The sequence below is a fragment of the Puma concolor genome, chromosome C1 (genome assembly GCF_028749965.1).
Source record: "Puma concolor isolate L17-30 chromosome C1, mPumCon1.1.hap2, whole genome shotgun sequence".
Lineage (NCBI taxonomy): Eukaryota > Metazoa > Chordata > Mammalia > Carnivora > Felidae > Puma > Puma concolor.
This window is the reverse complement of record NC_141674.1, coordinates 14,296,363-14,317,943: the sequence shown is the minus strand read 5'-3', so window position 1 is coordinate 14,317,943 and position 21,581 is coordinate 14,296,363. Positions and strand designations below refer to the sequence as shown.

The 21,581-nt window shown below is 43.6% G+C and overlaps 1 protein-coding gene and 1 non-coding gene across 2 annotated transcripts in view; one reads left to right on the top strand and one right to left on the bottom strand.

Moving 5' to 3' along the window:
* Positions 1 to 20,381, bottom strand: part of MICOS10 (mitochondrial contact site and cristae organizing system subunit 10) — a 35,292-nt gene extending 14,911 nt beyond the window's left edge. The window contains exon 1 of the mRNA XM_025935152.2: positions 20,214 to 20,381. Within this exon, the coding sequence (XP_025790937.1) occupies positions 20,214 to 20,277 (64 nt within the window). The 5' untranslated portion in view covers positions 20,278 to 20,381. The remainder of the gene's footprint in view (positions 1 to 20,213) is intronic.
* On the top strand, positions 5,109 to 5,215 carry LOC147577818 (U6 spliceosomal RNA). Its single transcript, XR_015255696.1, has one exon. It is a non-coding gene; the product is annotated as a U6 spliceosomal RNA (small nuclear RNA).
* Positions 20,382 to 21,581: the final 1,200 nt, after the last annotated feature.

The following is a 21,581-nucleotide window of genomic DNA, read 5'->3' as shown; positions in this document are numbered from 1 at the left end:
TCTGATGTGCAGTTGACAACGGCCCTCTCTGGCGACAACGGGGACAGAGGTGAAGAAGCCTCCATCAGAGATGGGAAAACCACGAGGACAGAGCTGTAACAGCAGCCCAGGGGGGAGACAAGTCCAGACCGCCGACTCTCCTCCGTCCATCAGACTGAAAAATGTTACCTTGCATACTCTGGTCTCTCCTCAACAGCCCCACCTCTGCCTTCCCTGCATCCCCTGGGAGGCAGAACTGAAAGGGACGATATTCGAGGTGAGCAGGGCAGGTGAAAGCGGGACTCTGGTCAGGGGTCAGGAACTTCTGAGCAGCGGGAGTGACCACACTCCGTGATGATTCATGGATAAAAGATCCTTAAGGAAAGACACAGTCACGGGCAAAGGCAAACAGAGACAGAAGAGGGGCTCAAATATTTGAAAAATATACCAACGGTTTTGCAATGAAGGTATTGTTGGTGCAAATGGGGAATGTCCCAAATGAACATTTGCAAAAGGTGTTGGAAGGATTCACCTGAATTTCAGGGCCTTCTGTAAGAAACCAACGTTTTCTCTGCTATTCAAATCCGGCTCTAATAAGGTGCCCAAGACTCTAAGGCTAGGCAACAGCACCCAGCTGACCTTATATTCCAGTAGCGGCCTACACTCTTTCGTAAAGGCATCATTATTCTACAAAGCCCCACAAGTAAGCCTCCCCAAATCACTGGACTTGCATACATAAAGAAACCAAGAATTCAGTTTTCATAAACTAAGGAAAAAAAAGTCTTCTGAAATAGAAGTTATGAGCTAAACTGAATTTCAAGTTGCAGCAGGAACAAGGAGAAAAGTAAGTTGTGGTTTTTCAACAGTCACAGCCAATCTTTTCTGGGAATTTCTAAGATTGGTAGCATATAGTCTAATGTCAAGGAGATATATGATCAGTGCAGTAACATACCGTTTTGCTTCTAATGAGAGTGGGATATTTATAAACTCGTGAGTTCAGGGTTTGTCACAGTTAGGCCTATGCTAAAATGGTTAAAAAAAAAAAAAAAACCCTACAACTAATGGATTTCAATTTAATCATTTGAGATGATGCCAAGAAAGTAGCAGCTTTCTCAGGAAAGCTTCCTAGTAAAAGGTGAATTATGTTGCTTAAATCATTTGCTTCGGGTAATCATTTAAAATCCAGCAAACAGAAATTGAGTGGTTTACATGCGCAGGTTCTGACAATCAGAAACACTTGTTCCAACTGGTAAACATGTGTCAAAGTAAGTCTACCAATCTGTCAACAATTATGTCAGAGTGTTACAATAATTATAAATTACCCTAAGCATTCTAATGCAGCTTTAAGTTGGATAAAGAAACTTGATGTAAACACAGTAGATTCCAATTCCTCCCATATATGCTGTTATGTATTAATCAATAGTTTTAAAATTCTACCTGAAGGGGCACCTGGGTGGCTCAGTCACATAAGCGTCCGACTCTTGATTTCAGCTCATGTGAGGATCTTGTGGCTGGTGGGATCAAGCCCCACGTCGGGTTCTGTGCTGACAGCTCAGAGCCTGCTTAGATTCTCATTCTCTCTCTCTCTCTCTCTCTCTCACTCTGCCCTTCCCCTGCTCGTTCGCAGGTGTGCGCAAATAAATGTTTAAAAAAATAAATAAAATAAAAATCCTACCTGAAGATACACAACTGAAGCAACTCTGGAAATTCTGGACAGTTTTAAACAAACGCTGCAATCTGTCAGCTCTCCCAGCCATGCCTCACACCATTTTGCAACTCAGCTCCCCGTCGTTCATTAACATTGACTCATACCCCTCACACCCCATGCTCTTCTCATATGCACGCATGTGGTGTTTTTTTAAGGTCCTTATAACAATGTACTATGCTTTGTTTAAGGTCATTCTAATGATTGTTTATTCCTTTTCTTTTTTTTCCCCTTCATTTCTCACCTCAATTTCAGTTGCTGGAAGAGTACGCGCCTAGAGATGTATGAATATATGACCCGTGTTGTGTGAGTATTAGTCTGAAAGGGCTGTGCCTGGGGAGCCATAGAGAGTAAGCCATAGAGACGTAAGCCTGGGGCAAGGTTTCTCAACTTCAATTCTTTTCCATGTACCATTTTCCGTGTACAATTCTTTGGTGCTCTGCACATCACAGGATGTTTGGCAGCATCCCTGTCCCCTACCTTCTAGGTGTCAGCAGCACCCCGACTGCCCCATCCCCCGGTATGGCAACCGCAGGAGTTTCCAGACGTTGCCACCAGGGGGTAGAAGGTAGCGGTAAATCACTCCCAGTGGAGAACAAACTGATCTAGGCGGTTACAATCTAGAAAGTGCTTTCACACCCATTTAGATTATTATCTTATCCTGAGCCTCATCACAACCATGTGGGGACTAGCATCCCAAGCGTACAGACGAGGAGGGGCATCTAGCTGGCTCTGTGGGTAGAGCACGCGACTCTTGATCTCAGAGTCATGAGTTTGAGCCCCACACTGGGTGTGGAGCCTACTTTAAAAAAAAAAAAGAAAAAGAAGTTTAGAGACGAGGAAATTGAGGCTCTGAGACAGTCAAGCCCACCTGGCTTTTCACCATCCTACAATGCTTCTCCAGCTAATGTCCTTCACCTTCCTCACCCTTACCGTGAAAGGCTTCCCTTCCTTCTCGTCTGCCTTCCTTTCAAAGCAGAAAGCCTTCCTTCCAGAGAAATCTTCTCTGGTAGCCTAGCACATGCAATAGATAAAGCTGAAGCTACTATTTGAGGACTCCAAGTTGCATCTAGACCCTACCTGCTAAACCCATACTTGTCCCAAAGGGGCCCCACAAACTGTAGGGCTCTACAGAGCACATTTTGAAAACTGGTGATAAACGAACTCCCCTGTCTATTCTAACGTAGAAGCTATATGATTTTCATGGCCACCTCTCGGTTAGGGATGGTCTCTAGCTAAAATGGGAACCAGCCACATTCAGGAGAAATCAAGCTCCAAACTAAGTTATGGGTAAGTGGTAGGGGAATGGAGAGGGTGTGTGTTTGGGCCCAGTGTGTGGGTAAATCTGGATGGAGGAGAGAGATCATAAGCTGGGATCAGAAGACCATGAAAGAAGCAGTCTCCTGGACAAATCCGTCCAGTATCCAGAACAGGCAGAAACAGGTTCCAAATTACCCTGTATGAACAGACCCTGGAAAACACATCTCAACCTCCCCAGGCATCAATTTGCTTATCTCTGAAACAAGAGGGTTAAAGAAAGCTAGTGGTTATCAGCACTCCCCACCCCACCTTTTTTGAAAGCAATGGAGTTATCTTCCCAAATAGGTAAACGAAACAGACCACAGCGGAGCTGCTCTGTTGGGGAAAAGGGGAGAGGCTGGAGGCCCAACCAGAAAACCACTTGCTTCACGTCCCCTCGTCTTCCTCTCCCTACCTACTCCCACCCAGAGACAACCACTAAGATGCTGTGGAAGACAGTTAAAAACCACTGGACCAAATGAATCCCTAAGGTTCTTGCTGGCTCCAACAACCCATCAGTCTTTAAGTTTATGAATTCACGGAGGTTATACAACTGGGGCCTTCCAAAGCAACAATGGGCCCTCACATCCACCATGAGCAAACTCAGTAACAGGTCACCCAACAAGAAACTGCATTAACATATACCAATATATGGGGCGCCTGGGTGGCTCAGTCGGTTAAGCGCCCAACTTCATCTCAGGTCATGATCTCATGGTTTGTGAGTTCAAGCCAGGCATCAGGCTCCGTGCTGACAGCTCAGAGTCTGGAGCCTGCTTCAGATTCTGTCTCCCTCACTCTCTGTCCCTCCCCCACTTGTACTCTGTCTCTCGCTCTCTCTCTCTCTCTTAAAAATGAACATTAAAAAAAATTAACATGGGAATGCAAGCTGGTGCAGCCACTCTGGAAAACAGTATGGAGGTTCCTCAAAAAACTAAAAATAGAACTACCCTACCACCCAGCAATTGCACTACTAGGCATTTATCCACGGGACACAGGGGTGCTGTTCCAAAGGGGCACATGCACCCCCATGTTTATAGCAGCACTATCAACAATAGCCAAAGTATGGAAAGAGCCCAAACATCCATCGATGGATGAATGGAAAAAGAAGATGTGGTATCCATATACAATGGAGTATTACTCGGCAATCAGAAAGAATGAAATCTTGCCATTTGCAACTACGTGGATGGAACTGGAGGGCATTATGCTAAGTGAAATTAGTCAGTCAGAGAAAGACAAAAATCATACGACTTCACTCATATGAGGACTTTAAGAGACAAAACAGATGAACATAAAGGAAGGGAAACAAAAAGAATATAAAAACAGGGAGGGGGACAAAACAGAAGAGACTCGTAAATATGGAGAACAAACAGAGGGTTGCTGGAGGGGTTGTGGGAGGGGGGACGGGCTAAATGGGTAAGGGGCACTAAGGAATCTACTCCTGAAATAATTGTTGCATTATATGCTAATTTTGATGGAATTTTTAAAAACAAAAAAAATAATAAAAATTAACAAAAAATAGATACCAATATAATTTCAAAGTTGGTGAAAAGCTTAAACAGATTTTCACTTTGAAGGACCAACCTATTAAATATCAAAACTAGACTTCACATATTCATGTAAAGATTATTCATCATTCTCAATTATAGGACCCAAATGAAGTGACTTTAGTTACTAGTTCAGTAAAGTAGCTTTAAAAAAAAATTTTTTTTTAAGATTTTAAGTAATCTCTACATCCAACATGGGGCTCAAATTTACATTCCCGAGATCAAGAGTCTCATGCTCTACCAACTGAGTCAGGCAGGTAGCCCTAAATAACTTTTTTTTTTTTGAGAGAGAGAATGTGAGTTGGGGAGAGGGAGGGAGAGGGGGGGGGGGAGGGAGGGAGGGAGAGAGAGAGAGAGAGAGAGAGAGAGAGAGAGAGAGAGACTCCTAAGCAAGCTCCACGTTCAGCAGAGAGCCCAACTCAAGGCTCAATCCCACGACCCCGGGATCATGACCTGAGCTGAAATCAACAGTCAGATGTTAAACTGGCTGAGCCACCCAGGAGCCCCGCTTTTTTTTTTTTTTTTTTTTTTAACAGAAACTGTTCTCATTTATTTACTTACGTTATAAAAACAGCAAAATTGTGCTCACTTTGGCAGCACATAATACTAAAATTGGAATGATACAGAGATTAGCAAGGCCCCTGTGCAAGGATGACATATGCAAATTCATGAAGCATTCCATATTAAAAAAAAAAAAAAAACAGCAAAATTAATGATCCTCCCCACCTAGCATCATCATCATTCTGGAGAGATATTTTGGATTAAGTTTATTGTTTATCATTCCATTTATATAAATAGGATCATATATCATGCATGATGTTTTACAACTTGCTTTTCTCACTTTATAATTACCAAGGACACCTTTCTGTGACAGCACGTCTTTCAGAAACTTTTAATTGAAATACAACATACAGGGCGCCTGGGTGGCGCAGTCGGTTAAGCGTCCGACTTCAGCCAGGTCGCGATCTCGCGGTCCGTGAGTTCGAGCCCCGCGTCAGGCTCTGGGCAGATGGCTCGGAGCCTGGAGCCTGTTTCCAATTCTGTGTCTCCCTCTCTCTCTGCCCCTCCCCCGTTCATGCTCTGTCTCTCTCTGTCCCAAAAATAAAATAAAAAAAAAAAAAAAAAAAAAAAAGAAATACAACATACATATAGAAACTGCACAATTAAGGACACCATTTGATAGATTTCTAGACTAAACACACCCAAGTCACCAGCAGCCAGAGCAAAGCAAAGCAAATTACCAACATCTTCAGAAGCCTGCCTGGTTCTCCCTTATCCAAAGCTCTCTATCCAAGGGTAATCATATTCTGACTTCTAATAGGATAGAGTAGTTTTGCCTGGTTTTAAACTTACATAAATGGAATCACACAGTAAGTACTTTAGTCTGACATTTGCGAACAGCTGTGGGTCGTTCATTATCGTTGCCATAGAGTATTCCATCACATCAATATACCACAATTTACTTATGCATTCCAGTGATGGGCATTTGGGTAGTTTCCAGTCAGTGCTATTATGAACAGTGTTCTACGAACATTCTGGTATAAGACGTCTGGTGAACACGCGCACGCATGTTTGTCGGGTGGACACCGCGGCGTGAAACTGTTGTGTCACAGGGCAGACACACGGTCCCTCAGCAGGTACTGCAGTTTTCCCAAGAGGTTCACCGATCAGAGTCTGAGGGTCCTGCTTGTTTCCATCCTCACCAACACGGAGTACTTTTCATTTTCATCTTGTTGGTCTTAAATTACTTTTCGAAGTATAATTTATGCAGAATATACCGCACCTATTTAAAGCGTATGAGTTTGACAAGCATCTACGTCTGTGAAACCGAACAGTGCTGCCACCCCTGGAAGTTTCCCGGTGCCCCTCTGCAGTCCACCCTTCCCTCCACCCTCTGCCCTAGGCAAACGCTTATCTGCTTTGTCATCACAGATTGGTTTGCGTTTTCTAGAAGTGTATGTGCAAATGGAAGCAGGTAAATGGAATACAGCACACAGTCTTCTGTGTCTAGCTCCAACAGAATGATTCTGAAAGGTATACATCTTGCTGGATGTATTAGTACTTGTTCCTTTTACTACCGAATAGTCCACTTTATGGATAGTCTGGATTTTGTTTACCCATTCACCTGCTGATGGACATATGGGTCCTTCCCAGTTTGGGGGCCCCATGAATAAAGCTGCTACGCATATTCATACAGTCACATACATTCACACTTTGTGTGAGCAAACGTTTTCGTTTCTCTTGGGTAAATACCTAGGAGTACAATGACTAGATGGTATGTTTATAAGAAACCACCAGACGGTTTTACAAAGTGGATGCACCAACATACAACCCCATCAACTGTGCACAACTCCAGCTGCTCCACATCCCAGTCAAATTTTAGGGGGTGTTGTCAGTCTTTTTAACTATTTTAACGGGTGTGGAGGCTGATCTATCTCCTCACGATTTTAATTTGCATTTCCCCAATGACCAATGAAGTTGAATATCCTATCATGTGCTTACTTGCCATTAGCATAATAATTTGTGAAGATTCTTTTCAAACACTGCACCCATTTTTAAAATGTTTAATGTTTGTTTTTGAGAGAGACAGACAGAACAGGAGTGTGGAAGGTGGGGGGGGGGGGGGCGACAGGGACACAGAATCCAAAGCAGGCTCCAGGCTTTGAGCTGTCAGCAGAGTCCAACGTGGGCCTTGAACCCACAAACCATGAAGTTGTGACCTGAGCCGAAGTCGGACACTTAACCGACTGAGCCACCAGGCGCCCCTTTTACCCATTTTCTTAAATGGGCTGTCTTCTTGGTATTGAATTTTAAGAGTTCTTTCTTTATTATGGAAACAGGCCCTTTATCAGATATAATGTATTGCAAATATTTTCTCCGATTCTGTGGCTTGCCTTTTTGTTCTCTTCATGCCGTCTTTCAAAGAGCAAAAGTTTGGGGCGCCTGGGTGGCTCAGTCGGTTGAGTGCCCAACTTCGGCTCAGGTCACGATCTCACCATTCGGGAGTTCGAGCCCCGTGTCAGGTTCTGTGCTGACAGCTCACAGCCTGGAGCCTGCTTTGGATTGTGTCTCCCTCTCTCTCTGCCCCTCCCCTGCCGTGCTCTCTCTTTCTCTCTCAAAAATAAATAAACATAAAAAATTAAAAAAAAAAAAAAACAAAACAAAGAGCAAAAGTTTTAGATTTTGACCAAATGCCACATATCATTTTTTTTTCTTAGTGACTTTTGCTTTCATGACCTAAGAAATCTTTTCCAAACTCAAGGTCACAGAGATTTTTCCCCTATGTTTTCTTCCGGAGGTTTTATAGTTTTACATTTTACATTTAGGCCTGTGATCCTTTCGAGTTAATTTTTATGCACAATAATGAGGTTTGTTTTTTTCTCTGGATATGGATATCCAGTTATTCTAGCACATCTGTTGAAAAGATTTTCTTTTTCCCATTAAACTGCCTTGGCATCATCTTTAATTGACCATATATTTACGGGTCTATTTCTGGACACTGATCTAGATGTGTTTCCCTTCTCCAATACCACACTTTGTTTACTGTAGCTTTGTAGTAAGTCTTGATGTCAGGTAATGTTAATTTTCCAACTTTGCTTTTCTTTTTAAAAATTGCCCTGGCTACTTTGGATTGTTTACATTTTAATTTAGATTTAAAAATCAGCTTCTCAATTTCTATAAAAATCTTTGAGCATTGTTTTTCTTGCTAGAAAAAGAGAGAGAATATAAACTTCCTCACTGAGTTGCTAGGAGGGTAGAAAAGGGATAATATGTTAGTGTAACAAATACGGTGACACATAACAGGCATTCACTTAATGTTAGCTTCCGCTCTCTTTCCCTCTCTTGGCCTTTAAATAAACAGGATCCAATCTAGCAATGCCCTAACATTTTACTAGTGGGTCAATGGCTGTAGTAAAAATATTACCACACCAAAAGACTTTTATAAGTAAATATTTGTATTTTCACTTGGATTCAACACTGAAATGCACTTGCCAGAGAAAGCAATTCAGCATATTTACTAATAAACGGTTTCAGGCCACATTTTAGGAAAGCATAAAACCACAGCCAGAACAAAAATTTAAATATGTTTTCAAGTTCCATACAGTGCCTAATTACATTATTCTATAATACTAACAGAAAATTCTCCTCTAGCAAGATCACAATGTTCCATTATCCATATTGCTGTCGCAAATGGAAAAAGTATTTTTGCTCTCAAAAACTGTTTAGAAATACATATAGCAAACAAAATATGGTGACCGATTCAACAATTAACATGTACTAATTTGAAACCCAAACCTACAAACAACCAAAAACCTTTGAAGTATTTTAGTTTAGCCTAAGTGATATCACTCCATGAAATGGAAACGTATCAGTTTCCAAACACAGGCTACCAAAAGGCAATTTTTGGTGAACCACCAATACTTTGTGGTAACCCACATTTATCAGATGAACTGATATTTAAAGACAAACAATAATTTGCTCCTTTTTCCATGACCTTACTCAATGGCCTCTTTCGGTACAGCATTTTTTTAAACATGAAAGTGGCCTTAAAAAAATAGCCTTAACAATTAATTTCACTACACTTGATCGATTATTGGAGGAATACACAAAATCTGCTGGCTAATTCAAAGGCAAGTCAGCTGCTAAGTCATTTCTGTCCTACTTTCTTAACAAGGAAGAAATAAAGCCAAACCCTTTCTTTTCATGAAGATTACTGCAGGGCAAAAGCAATTTCATCTCTGTTGACTGAGCTGCATATCACCAGAGACCCATCTCCAGACATACCAGAAATTAATAAACTGTAAAATGTTGCTTGGGCTCCCCACCTGTCAAGGGCAAAGCCATTCTCCACTTACATAAGCTTGGCATCACCCTGACTCCTCCTGCTCATGAGCATTTCAGGTTCCATAAATATGACCAATGCATGACACCGTGACATCTGTGACATCTGTCTCCGTTCCACTCCTCTGGCCCCATCTTGGTTTTGATTTCCTCTAATTGGACCACCTCATCTTTGGCATGAACTTGCAGTAATATACTAACCGATCTCCTTGCCTTCACCTTGGTCCTTTCTACCTCATTCATCTTTCTGAAATCAGAAATCCAACCATGTCAGTCTTCAGCCCCACATTCCATGGTTTTTCTCAATGCTACGCAAAGAGTTGCCACACAACCCAACAATTCCACTCCTAGATACATACACACCCAAGAGAAATGAAAACATACATTCAGGTAAGAACTTGTACACTTGATCACAGCAGCATTATCCATAATAGCCAAAAAGTATCAACAACGTAAATGTCCATAAACTGGCAATGGATAACCAAAATGTGGTATATCCATACCATAGTATTCTATAACAGAATAAATGGTGTTAATACTAATAGTATTATTATAATACTATAAATATTATAGATATAAATAGTATTGAATACTAATAAGCAGTATTCAATTTGTTAACTAGAAACAAATTTAGATTCAATCTAAAATTCTAAATCTAAAATTCAATGCAATCCTTAATCAAAATCCTAAGAAGTTTTCTGCAGAAGTAGAACAACCGATCTAAAATGCACACGGACTCTCAAGGGACCCTGAATAGCCAAAATAATCTTGAGAAAGAACAAACCTGCAGGGCCCACACTTCCTAATTTCAAAACGTACTACAAAGCTACAGGAATCAAAACCATGTGGTACTGGCATAAAGACAGACATACAGCTCAATGGGATAAAATAATGAGCACAGAAATATACTCTTGCATACATGGTCAAATCACTTTTCACTAGGGTGCCAAGATCATTCAGTAGGGAACAGCAGTCTTTTCAACAAACGGTGCAGAGAAAACTGGAGATCCACATGCAAAAGAATGACACTGGATCCTTCCTTATCTGACACTATATGCAAAAATTAACTCAATACAGATCAAAGACCTAAATGTAAAAACTAAAAAACCCTTAGAGAAAAGTCAGGGCAAAAGCTTCACAATATTGGGTTTGGCAATGATTTCTTGGATACGACACTGAAATAACAAAAAACACATATATTAGTCTCTGCCCCCAATTCCTGGCAGAGCTCCTAAATCCCTCAGAATTTCCTGGGTGATAGGAGTGTCTGTTCCAATGAGGCAAATCTCGGAGCTCCTGGATAGCTTCAGGGTGGGAGCTGGTCACGGGAAAGACCAAGCCAAGCCTGGAATTTGCAGCCCCACCCTGCATCCTCTCAGAAGGGAAGAGGGACTGGAAAGTGAGTTAATGACTGATGAGGCCTTCACGGTGAAGCTTCTATAAAAATCCCCAAAGTATGGGTTCTGAGAACTTCTAGGTCAGTGAACATATCTACGTGCCAGGAGGGTGGCACACCCCAATTCCACAGAAGCAGAAGCTCCTGCACTTTGGACCTCAGGTCCCCAGTCTGTGTGTCTCTTCATCTGGCTGTCCATTCATGGTCTTTAATATCCTTGGTAATAAACTGGTAATCTAGTAAGTAAACTGTTTCCTTGAGTTCTGCCAGCCATTGTAGCAAATTATCAATCCCTAGGAGGGGGTCATGGGAATTGTGATTCATAGCCAGCCAGCCAGAAGCACGGGCAACAGCGTGGACTTGTGACAGGCATCTGAGGCGGGGGCGGTCTTACGTGACTGAGCCCTAACCCATGGGGTCCAGTGAGTGTCAGAATTGAACTGAATTATAAGACACTCAGCCGGGGTCAGGGAGCCACTTGCTGTGGAAAACCCACACGTCAGGTGCCAGATGTACTCCGAGTGTGGGAATAAAGAAGAAATGGAGTTTTTCCCATTCGGACACCAAAGGCACAGGCAACAAGGGGAAAAGCAGACAAACTGGACTTCACAAAAATGTTTAAACTGTGTGATTCAAAAGACAACATTAACAGAGTTAAAAGACATCCGCAGAATGGGAGAAAATATATACCAATCATCTATCTGATAGGGAGTTAATATCCAGAATATATAGAGAGCTCCTAAAACACAACAATAAACCAATTCAAAAATGGACAAAGGACCTGAACAGACATTTTCAAGGACATACAAATGACCAGTAATCACATGAAAAGATGCTCAACATCACTAATCATCAGGGAAATGAAAATCAAAACTACAATGAGATACTAGCTTACACCCATTAGGATGGTTACTATTAAAAAATGAAAAGGGGGGGGGGGGAGCCTGAGTGGTTCAGTGGGTTGGGCATCCGACTTCGGCTCAGGTCATGATCCCACAGCTCCTGAGGTCGAGCCCCGCGTTGGGCTCTGTGCTGACAGCTCAGAGCCTAGAGCCTGCTTCAGAGTCTGTGTCTCCTTCTCTCTCTGCCCTTCCCCCAGGTGCTCGTTTTCTCTCTTTCAAAAATAAATATTAAAAAAAAAAAAGAAGAAGAAGAAATGGGGGGTGCCTGGGGGCTCAGTCTGTTGAGCATCCAACTCTTGATTTCAGCTCAGGTCATGATCTCATTCATGAGCAGGGTGTGCGTGCGCTCTCTCCCTCAAAATAAATAAATAAACTTTAAAATAAAAAGAAAGGAAGGAAGGAAATAACAAGTGTCAGTGAGGATGTGAAGTAATTGGGACTCTTGTGCAGTACAGGTGGGAATGTAAAATGGTACAGCTGCTGTGGAAAACAGGAGGGCAGATCCTCAAAATGGTAAAAAAGAGAATTACAATATGATCCAACAATTCCACTTCCGGGTACATACCCAAGAGAACTGAAAGCAAAGTCAGCTGTATACCCATGTTCATAGCAGCGTTATTCACAACAGTGCCCATCGACAGGTGAATAAGCAAAATGTCACACACACACACACACACACACACACACACACACACACACACAGTGGAATCTTATTCAGACCTAAAAAGGAAGGAAATTCTGATATATCCTACAACACGGATGAACCTTGAGGGCATCACACAAAGTGAAAGAGACCAGTCTCAAAAAGACAAGGGCTGTATGATTCGATGTATACGAAGTACTTAGAGCAGACAAAATCAGAGACAGAAAGAATGGAGGTTGCCAGGGGCTGGAGGGAGTTGTTGTTAAATGGGTAAAAGGAGTTACAGTTTTACAAAATGAAGAGTTATGGAGATGGATGGTGGCAATAACCGCACAACATTATGAACGTATTGAATATCATTTAATTATACATTTTAAGTGGCTCAGATGGTATATTTCATCACAATAAAAAAAATCGGGAAAAAAGGGGAGAGTACCCATAAGGGTATAAGAATTAAATGAGATAGGGGCACCTGAGTGGCTCAGTCAGTTAAGTGTCCGACTTTGGTTCAGGTCATGATCTCACGATTCAGGAGTTCGAGCCCCGCATCGGGCTCTATGCTGACAGCTAGGAGCCCGGAGCCTGCTTCGGATTCTGTCTCCCCCTCTCTCTGCCCCTCCCCGGCTCATGCTCTGTCTCCGTCTCTGTCTCTCTCTCTCTCTCCATCTCCCTAAAATAAACATTAAAAAACAAAACTTTTTTTTAAAGAATTGAGATAATGTATGTAAAATGTAACGTAAGATGCCAGAATCTGGCACAGTGTCCAATAAATGGTAGCCATTATCATCATTCCCTGAAGAAGTCAAAGCCTCTCTGTCCTCTGGGACACCGCCTGGACAGTTTCCAAGGCCTAGAATTCAACTGTCCACCCAGTCCACCTACTAAATGCCAACATATTCTCCAAGATGGAACTCCTTCTTCCAGAAGGTGAGCCAGGGTAAGGCCAGTGCCTACCACCTGTGCACTTCACCCCCCAGGCTTTCCACAAGGCCTGGTATGAAATTGTTTGGGGACATATACATGAATGATTGCTAGTATATATATAAGCTGCAATACTGATCATTAGGCTTCAGTACTACCCACAATAGCAAAATAAAAGCAAACGTGTTACCTATTTTAACTTATGACTGCTAACCTTCATTTACATGCTTGGAGCTAATATTTTTCAAATACAGGTGATATCTTAATCGGCTCTATAGAGAGTATTTCATTTTATCCCTACTCATAACAACCCTCTGAGGAAGGTACTACCATTCTATAGATGAAGAAACTGAGGCACAGATAGGTACTTACTTGTTTCTTTCTTTCTTTCTTTCTTTTTCTTTCTTTCTTTCTTTCTTTCTTTCTTTCTTTCTTTCTTTCTTTCTTTTCTTCCCTCCTTCCTTCCTTCCTTCCCTTCTTCCTTCCTTCCTTCCCTTCTTCCTTCCTTCCCTTCTTCCTTCCTTCCCTTCTTCCTTCCTTCCTTCCCTTCTTCCTTCCTTCCTTCAAGTAAATTCTACACCCAACGTGGGGCTCAAACTCAGGCCCCTGAGATCAAGAGTCACACACTTTACTGACTGAGCCAGGTGCACACCCCTTAGTATATTGTTTTCTTTTTTTTTTGTTTTGTTTTGTTTTTTGGTATATTTATTTCTAATGAAGAAAAATCAAGGAAAGGAAAAGTACACAAATGCGAATGCCGCCATAGTCCACTGAATGGAATACATTCTAAGGGTGCTTGCAAATGTCCATGGCTTGCACTTTTCCTTGCTACTAAGAAAACTAAGATCTCTTTGAGATCTCCCCACCAATTCACAGGTTAGAAGACTAGATATTCCATACTCTGGCCTCACAGTGGGAACAAAACATGGGGAAAAGGGATACAGTCAATTTTAGAACTTTTCAAGTCACACTAGGGATGCCAGGACCCCCATGTGAACCCGGGAAGTACCAGAATCAGATGTTCTTCAAAGCTTCCTCAGGCAAATCTGCAACCCTGGCCACTCACACAGACATCAGCTTGGTGTGAGGTCATAGCCTGGCACAGACCTAGCACTTGAGTGAATTATAACAAGGCTCTGGGGGCAGTGGCAGTGCTTCCATGACCCACACTTGCAGGGCTTAGAAATTCTCAAGTCACAGGGAAGTACCTCCCTAAGTCTCATAGCTGGGATTTTCTCATCTGGAATCTTATTTTCCCAGGGAAACAGAAAACATACAACTGCCCGTCCAGTCCAGAGTGACGAGCACAAGCTGAGGGCACCAGCTTGTCCCAGAGCTTTTAAGCCCTCTATTTCGGCAGGACACAATGCTTTCTATTCTTGTTAACAAGAATGTGTGATTTATTCATGTGGGTACACACAAGACAAATTACTCAGTACGTACAAGGAAAACAAACACCACAGCCCGTGAACAGAGTGGAGAAAGAAAACCAGAGCATTCAAGAAATCTGATAAAACTTAAAAATATATCCATAAGGGGCGCCTGGGTGGCTCAGTCTGTGAAGCGTCTGACTCTTGGTTTCAGCTCAGGTCATGATCTTGCAGTTCATAGGATCGAGCCCTGAGATGGGCTCTGCGCTGACAGCACAGAGCCTGCTTGGGATATTCTCTCTCCCTCTCTCTCTCTCTCAAAATAAATAAACTTAAAAAAAAAAACACACACAATAAATCCATAAAATTAGCAAAAAACCATTAACGATGCATTTATATAAAAACTAACGGAATATGGGCCACCTGGGTGGCTCAGTCAGTTGGGCATCCGACTCTTGATTTTGGCTCAGGTCATGATCTCACGGTTTCATGGGTTCAAGCCCCACACTGGGCTCTGTGCTGACCACCGCAGCCTGCTTAAGATTCTCCCTCTCTCTCTGCCCTTGCCCCAGCTTGAGCTCTGTCTCTCTCAAAATAAAGAAATAAACTTAAAAAAAAACACCTAATGGAACATGCCATTCATAAAATGTAATATTCTTCACTCCTTTTTAATTTCCTGCAATAAGGCTTTGGCACTACGACTTAAACCAACATCACCCTCTACTTGTTCAAATACAAACTCCCAGGCATCTCTAATACTAGTTTATTATTAAGATCTACTGACAATCATTTATATCCCCAGATGAAATAAAAAGTTGGTAAAAGTCCCAAGATCACAGGGACACATGATCAAAGATGTGAACTGGCAGAAATTCACGTGAAATCTACTCCGGCTTTTTAATTTAAATGCTAATTCATTCAGTTAATAAACACACTGAGGAGGAGCAAATATGGGCAGAGAATGTAGTCTGCAAAATTCTCAGCAATACATGTCATTCATTTAACAGTAATTATTGTATGCCTCCTCTAGGCCAGGGGTTAGGGGATCAACAGTGAACAAAAAAAAAAAGTCTCTGAGTCTCATGAGTTCACATTCAAGTAAAGAAACAAATCGCAAATTTCAGATGGTGATATGTGCTATTAAGAAAAATCAGTGCTGTGAAGGAGAACAAACAGGGCACTTATTCAATGCGAACAAGTTTATTTAAAAAAAAAAAAAAGATACATTAATTTCAAACTTTATGGAGGAACTAGGCAATGCATATGAGTGGCAGGAATAAGAACAGAGGCCAAAGAGAAGGGTAAAAATGTGAGGGGGAGAAAGGAAAAGAAAGGAACAAGAGCTGAAAGAGAGAAACAGATGTGTCAGGAACAATGGCCTATTGTGCCTATTACAGGGAAGCATGTGTTTTGTTTTGTTTTGTTTGATTCATGGGTTCAATATATTAGATCAAACCATATTAGAAACCACCTATCCTACCGCGCACACAAAATAGATATTTTAAAACCAAAATTAACAGGGAAAATAAAACTGCGAAGGGTAGGGGAAAGGTATTCGTAAGTAAATATAGCTCTTCCTACAGGACGAAATCATAGGAGACTTTTCTGTTGAGGCACTGCCCAAGCTTCAGAGTAAGAGATCCTTGAAGGGCAGTTTGGGGGTTTTTTTTTTGTTTTGTTTTGTTTTAAGAACTGTCTAAAGTACAAGCTTATGTGCTCTTTAACTCAGACGTATTACCTCTAAGCTAAACACGAGCAATGAAAATACTCATTCTTTAGCAAACCAGTGAGAAGAGAACAAAAACACTTCAGGTCTAAGGCAGCCAGAGAAGAGCTCACAAAGGGAGCTGTCCATTCACCCTGGCTTCCCTTCCGTCTCGGTCAAGCCAGAGCATGACATTACCAAGATCCAGCTGAAAGCCCACTGTTGGCCCTTCTTCCCTGCCTGCATCTGCTATAAAACCTATCTTACCGCAGGCCGCCGCTCTGAGTCTCCACCTCTGTTCTGCAGGACCAGGAAGCAAGCAGCCAAAGAGGTTCAGAGTTCCATAACCTCACTGCCTACAGGAATAGGAACCGACACTCACGACAGAGTGTGTGCATCTGCACCGTCTCAAAGATCTCTCAGACTAAAGCCTCCCCAAGTGCTTTGGTGCTTCATCCCTCTTACGCCCTATCTCTAAGTCCCCCTGCTAAAGGGACTGTGCCCTGCAGATCTGAACTCAGTTTCTTCTGCAAAATTAAAGCCTCCTTCTCAACTGCATGATCATTCTCAAACAATTCAACCATGTAAGCAGAAAAGCAACCAAAATCACGATCTTTGCTCTCATTGGTCTCTCTCCTGCCACCCCCGTGATCAGTTATGAGTCCTGTTACTTTTTACTTCCAAGTTCTGATCAATGAATCACCCCTTAACCACATTCTAACCTTGGAGTCCTCTTTGCAAGAAATGGAATAAGGCAAAGTTAACCATTTGGAGAGAAAGATGAAGAAAACAGCATTTACTGGGCTCCTACTATAAATCTGGCACTGTTCTAGCCTAGAGGAGGTGGGAATTACTGTCTCCATTTTATAAATGGGGAACAAAGTCTGAAGTTTCTCAAATATACTCATTCCTTTCTGGTCTAACAGTGCAGGCGTTCACTGCTCCACACTCACAGTACCGTTGGCTTCCTCAACTCCTGATCTGTTCTTTATAAAACACTGCCAGAACAATCATACCAAAATTCCATTGATATCACATCAGTTCCCTGTTGAGGCAAATGAAATGCCTTCTGCTTCTCCATTTGCCCACTGACTGGCCCAGAACCCAGTAAATATTTGTTGCTTAAAACCATCCCATGATTCTACACCAACCTAGAACTAATGAGCCCTAGAGGCAGAAAGTAACAAGATTTTTAAGACAGCCTGTGTGGAATATGCAGAATGCATGTGAAAAAGCCAAAGGCAACTCAAAAGCCTTTAAGACAAAGCGGAATTTCTCTAAGACATTTCACAATTCTGACTCCACCTGAACCACCCTTCTTCAGGGAGGAGGGATGCTGACTTCAGAATAGCTGCGTTCTAACCCCTGCTCCTCCACACCTAGCTTCTTAACCTCTCCACGCTTCAGTGTCCTGCTCTACAAAAGTTCAACTGGGCCTCTGTTCAAATTCCCCCACCCTCCCAGCCTATCCAAGTCCAGGTCATTCTCCAAAGGTCAGGTGAAAGCCCATTTTCCTTGCAAACTCTCGCTGGATGACCTCAGCCCATCACGGCACTTACTTGCTTTATAACAGCTCGACAGCAGAAGGAGCCTGAGTCACTCATTTTAACTTTTATCTGTAATCGTGTATCACTGTGCCCCCATTTAACTGTTTCACCCCTGTATCCCCCACCCCCCACCAGTGTCCCACCTCATGAATGACAGTGACGCTACTCACCGCCTCAGGTGATCCTGAGCAGCACAACAATATCAATACCAACAGTGATTACGACTACCGTCTGCTGACTGTGGAAGTGCCAGGCACCGGGCTAAGTATCTTATTACTTCACTATCCTTCAATCTTCCTAATCCTTTTAGGTAAATCTGTTTTGGGTTTTTTTTTTTTTTAATCTCCATTTCATAGTGAAGGAAGCGAGCCTACCCAAAGCTACAAAAGTAGAGGATGGGGGTGAAGGGCGAGAGTTGGTAATTTCCAACTCAGCTGTCTGCCTCCCCCTCTTAACTACTGCCATCATACTGTGTAATACTTCCTGTGGCTTGGTTCTTATTTATTTATTTATTTAGAGGAAGAGAGAGAGAGAGAGAGAGCGCATCTAAGCTGGGGAGGGGCAGAGAGAGAGGGAGAGAGAGAATTCCAAGCAGGCTCCATGCTGTCTGCACAGAGCCCAACTCAGGGCTCGATCCCGTGAACTGGGAGATCATCACCTGAGCTGAGATCAAGAATTGGACACGTAACCCACTAAGCCACCCACGCACCTCCCGTATTGTGGCCATATGATACCCACGGTTACATCTTCGCCCCTAAATGTGAGCTGTTTACAATCACAAAAACTGTATTTCTTGGCTCACTTACAGAATAACTCATTCTTCACTGGTTCATACTCAAGCCTTTACTTAGACTAACTCGCAGTCTTAATAACTCTGTGAGGGGCGCCTGGGTGGCTCAGTCGGTTGGGCAGTCGACTTCGGCTCAGGTCATGATCTCCCGGTCCGTGAGTTCGAGCCCCGCGTCGGGCTCTGTGCTGACAGCTCAGAGCCTGGAGCCTGTTTCAGATTCTGTGTCTCCCTCTCTCTGACCCTCCCCCATTCATGCTCTGTCTCTCTCTATCTCAAAAATAAATAAACGTTAAAAAAAAAATTTAAATAACTCTGTGAGATAGTAATAATTACTATTGTCCATTTACAAATGAGGAAACAAGAGGGCGAGAGGGTTAAACAACTTGCCCCAAATCACACAGCTGGTAAGTAAATTCAAGGGTGAAGTGACAGCTTTGATCTAGTAAGTAGTACTCCACTTATTAACTTATTCTCAACAATTTTTATTAAGCACTGGAAAACCCAGAAAGGGGCAGGAGATACAGCAATGAATAAACCAGAAAGCATCTCTGTTCTCATGGTGCTTACCATCTTAAATCTCTTTCAACATTTTCATTCAATGGGCACAATCTTAAATCCTCTTAAATTTTCCATACAAAAATATCAAATCTGGATAATAAGAATTAGTATCAAAGAGCGAGCATGGGGCTTGAAGCCAGAAAACCTGAGTTAAGTTTCCAACTTTGCTACTTATTAGAAACTTCGTCATTTATTAGACCCTGGACCAATTCATTCACCTGCCTCCCCGTTTCACTACCGGTGTGAGATAATGTATTAAGTTGCGCACCGAGCGCAGTGCCTGGCACTTAGTACACGCTCAATAAATTAGCTTCCGTCTTTCCCCTCCCCTCCATGCAGTGACTTCATAATCTGTGTCGTCACTGAGCACATGTTAACAGGCTCCGCGTAGTTACATCGAGAACCAAGAAGTGTCCAATCTCTTATTTCCCTGGGCTATTCTCATTCCAGATCACTATGTCTCCAATTTCAGGGCGCAGACTACTCTGATGCCAATAAATCAGATAATCAAATAAATACAACTCGGGAATGACAGCAACTCCCGTGAGGGCCTGTCGGTGTCTATAAAACGCTCCCCATGACCTTCTTTAGAAGGCACTTGTCTCGGCAGGACAGCATTGTGACCCTGACCCGGCTCCACTCCCTGTGCGGGAGATGCGGCCCCCGAGGAGAATTTCCAGCCTCTGGCAAGAGGTTGTGCCCTGCAGACCGCTTTTTACTCGATGAGCTCTGCACCTCTCCTGCCACCTGCCAGCCCGACCGTCCCCTATTCCCTCGGGGCTGAGACTCCTCCCCTCCCACCTCGCGCGGACGCCCAGGGTCCTCCTGCCGGGGACCCCGCCGCCCGAGTGACCCCCCGCCCGGCTCGGGCAGCTCGCCTTGGCCGGAGGGGCTGGACCAGGCCGGTCGGCCTGACCTCCCCAGGGGCTTCCCTCCCGCTCTCCTGGTCAGCGGGGCCTGGAGCCGGCCGCTCCGCTCCGGGAGGGGCCTGCAGGGGCGAGAGGCTTCTCACCTATCTTCACGACCGCATCCGCCATGCACCGGTCCCACTTCCTGCCGAGCTCGGAGTCCGACATGTTCCCCACCCGCAGCTCCCACTTTCCTTAAGGTCGGGCCCCGCGCTTCGATTCCAGGCAAGTCTCGCGAGAGCCGGCCTCGGCCTCCAGGCCCGGAAGGCCGGCCCCGGCCTGCCACATATCGCGAGATAACCTGAATGCTTCCGCCCCTTCCGGGTTGTTGTTTTTTTTTTTTTTTTTTTTCCAGTTGGTCGTCAAGGTGACGGGTTGCCTGGAGGCCCGAGGTGACCCTGACCTTGGAGCCGCGCCTACCTGAGGGCTGGGAGGCTGACAGGCTTCCCAGGCTGCATCCCGAGCCCTGTCGGGAAGGCCCTTCCTCCGCACCAGCTCCCGACGTCTGCCCTGGAATTTCCCAGGGCAAGTGAGGGCACAGCGCTTGGTTTCTTCATTCACTTTTTCTACTCCCTCATTCACTGTTTATTGCAGTGGGACTCCCGCCTGCACCACTAACACGGAGACTGTTCTGGCATAGGTCACCTAGGCCAGATCGAACGGATGCTTTGGAACCTTTCTCTATACAGCACTGGGCACAACTGCGCCCTCCTTCCTGGTCCTCCTTGTCTGCGTCTTCTCCTTATTCATTCGGACTCCCAGGTTCTGCTCCGGACTCTCCTCTTTAGGTGTCCTTCCAGCTTTTTCTCTGCCAGCTGCTTAAAGAGTGTTGGTTCCAAGAAGCACATCCGTCAACCTTGATGTCTACATACTCTCCCTGAGAATTGCAACCACTGTCAAATTCTGTTTCCGGATCAAACGTCCACCACAAGCCTCCTTTTCATAATTCAGCCTCCTTGCTGGTGTCGTTGGTTTTAGACTTTCTTTCCCTTTTGCACCCCCTATCCTACCACAAATACAAATTTGACCATATTAGTCCTCTGATTCGAAGCTGTCAATGACTTCTATTCACCTGCTGAATATATCCAAGACTCAAGAAGTTCATTCTAGGAAGCCTACATTAAAACCTTAGAGTCACCCTTCATCTACTAATAGAGCTTAGAACCCCCTCTGTTTTCTTATTATCAAAGCAGCTTGCCTACCCTATAGAATTCTCTACATGCTATTGAAACATCCTCTCTCTCTCTCTCTCTCTCTCTCTTTTTTTTTTTTGAGTTTATTTTGAGAAGGAGTGCAAGCTGGGGAGGGGCAGAGGGAGAGAGAGAGAGAGAGAATGAATCCCAAACAGACTGCAGCTGTCAGCATGGAGCCCCACTCGGGGCTCAATGCCACGAACTGTGAGATCATGACCTGAGCCAAAATGAAGAGCAGGACACTTCACTGACTGAGCCACCCAGGTGCCCCAAAACATC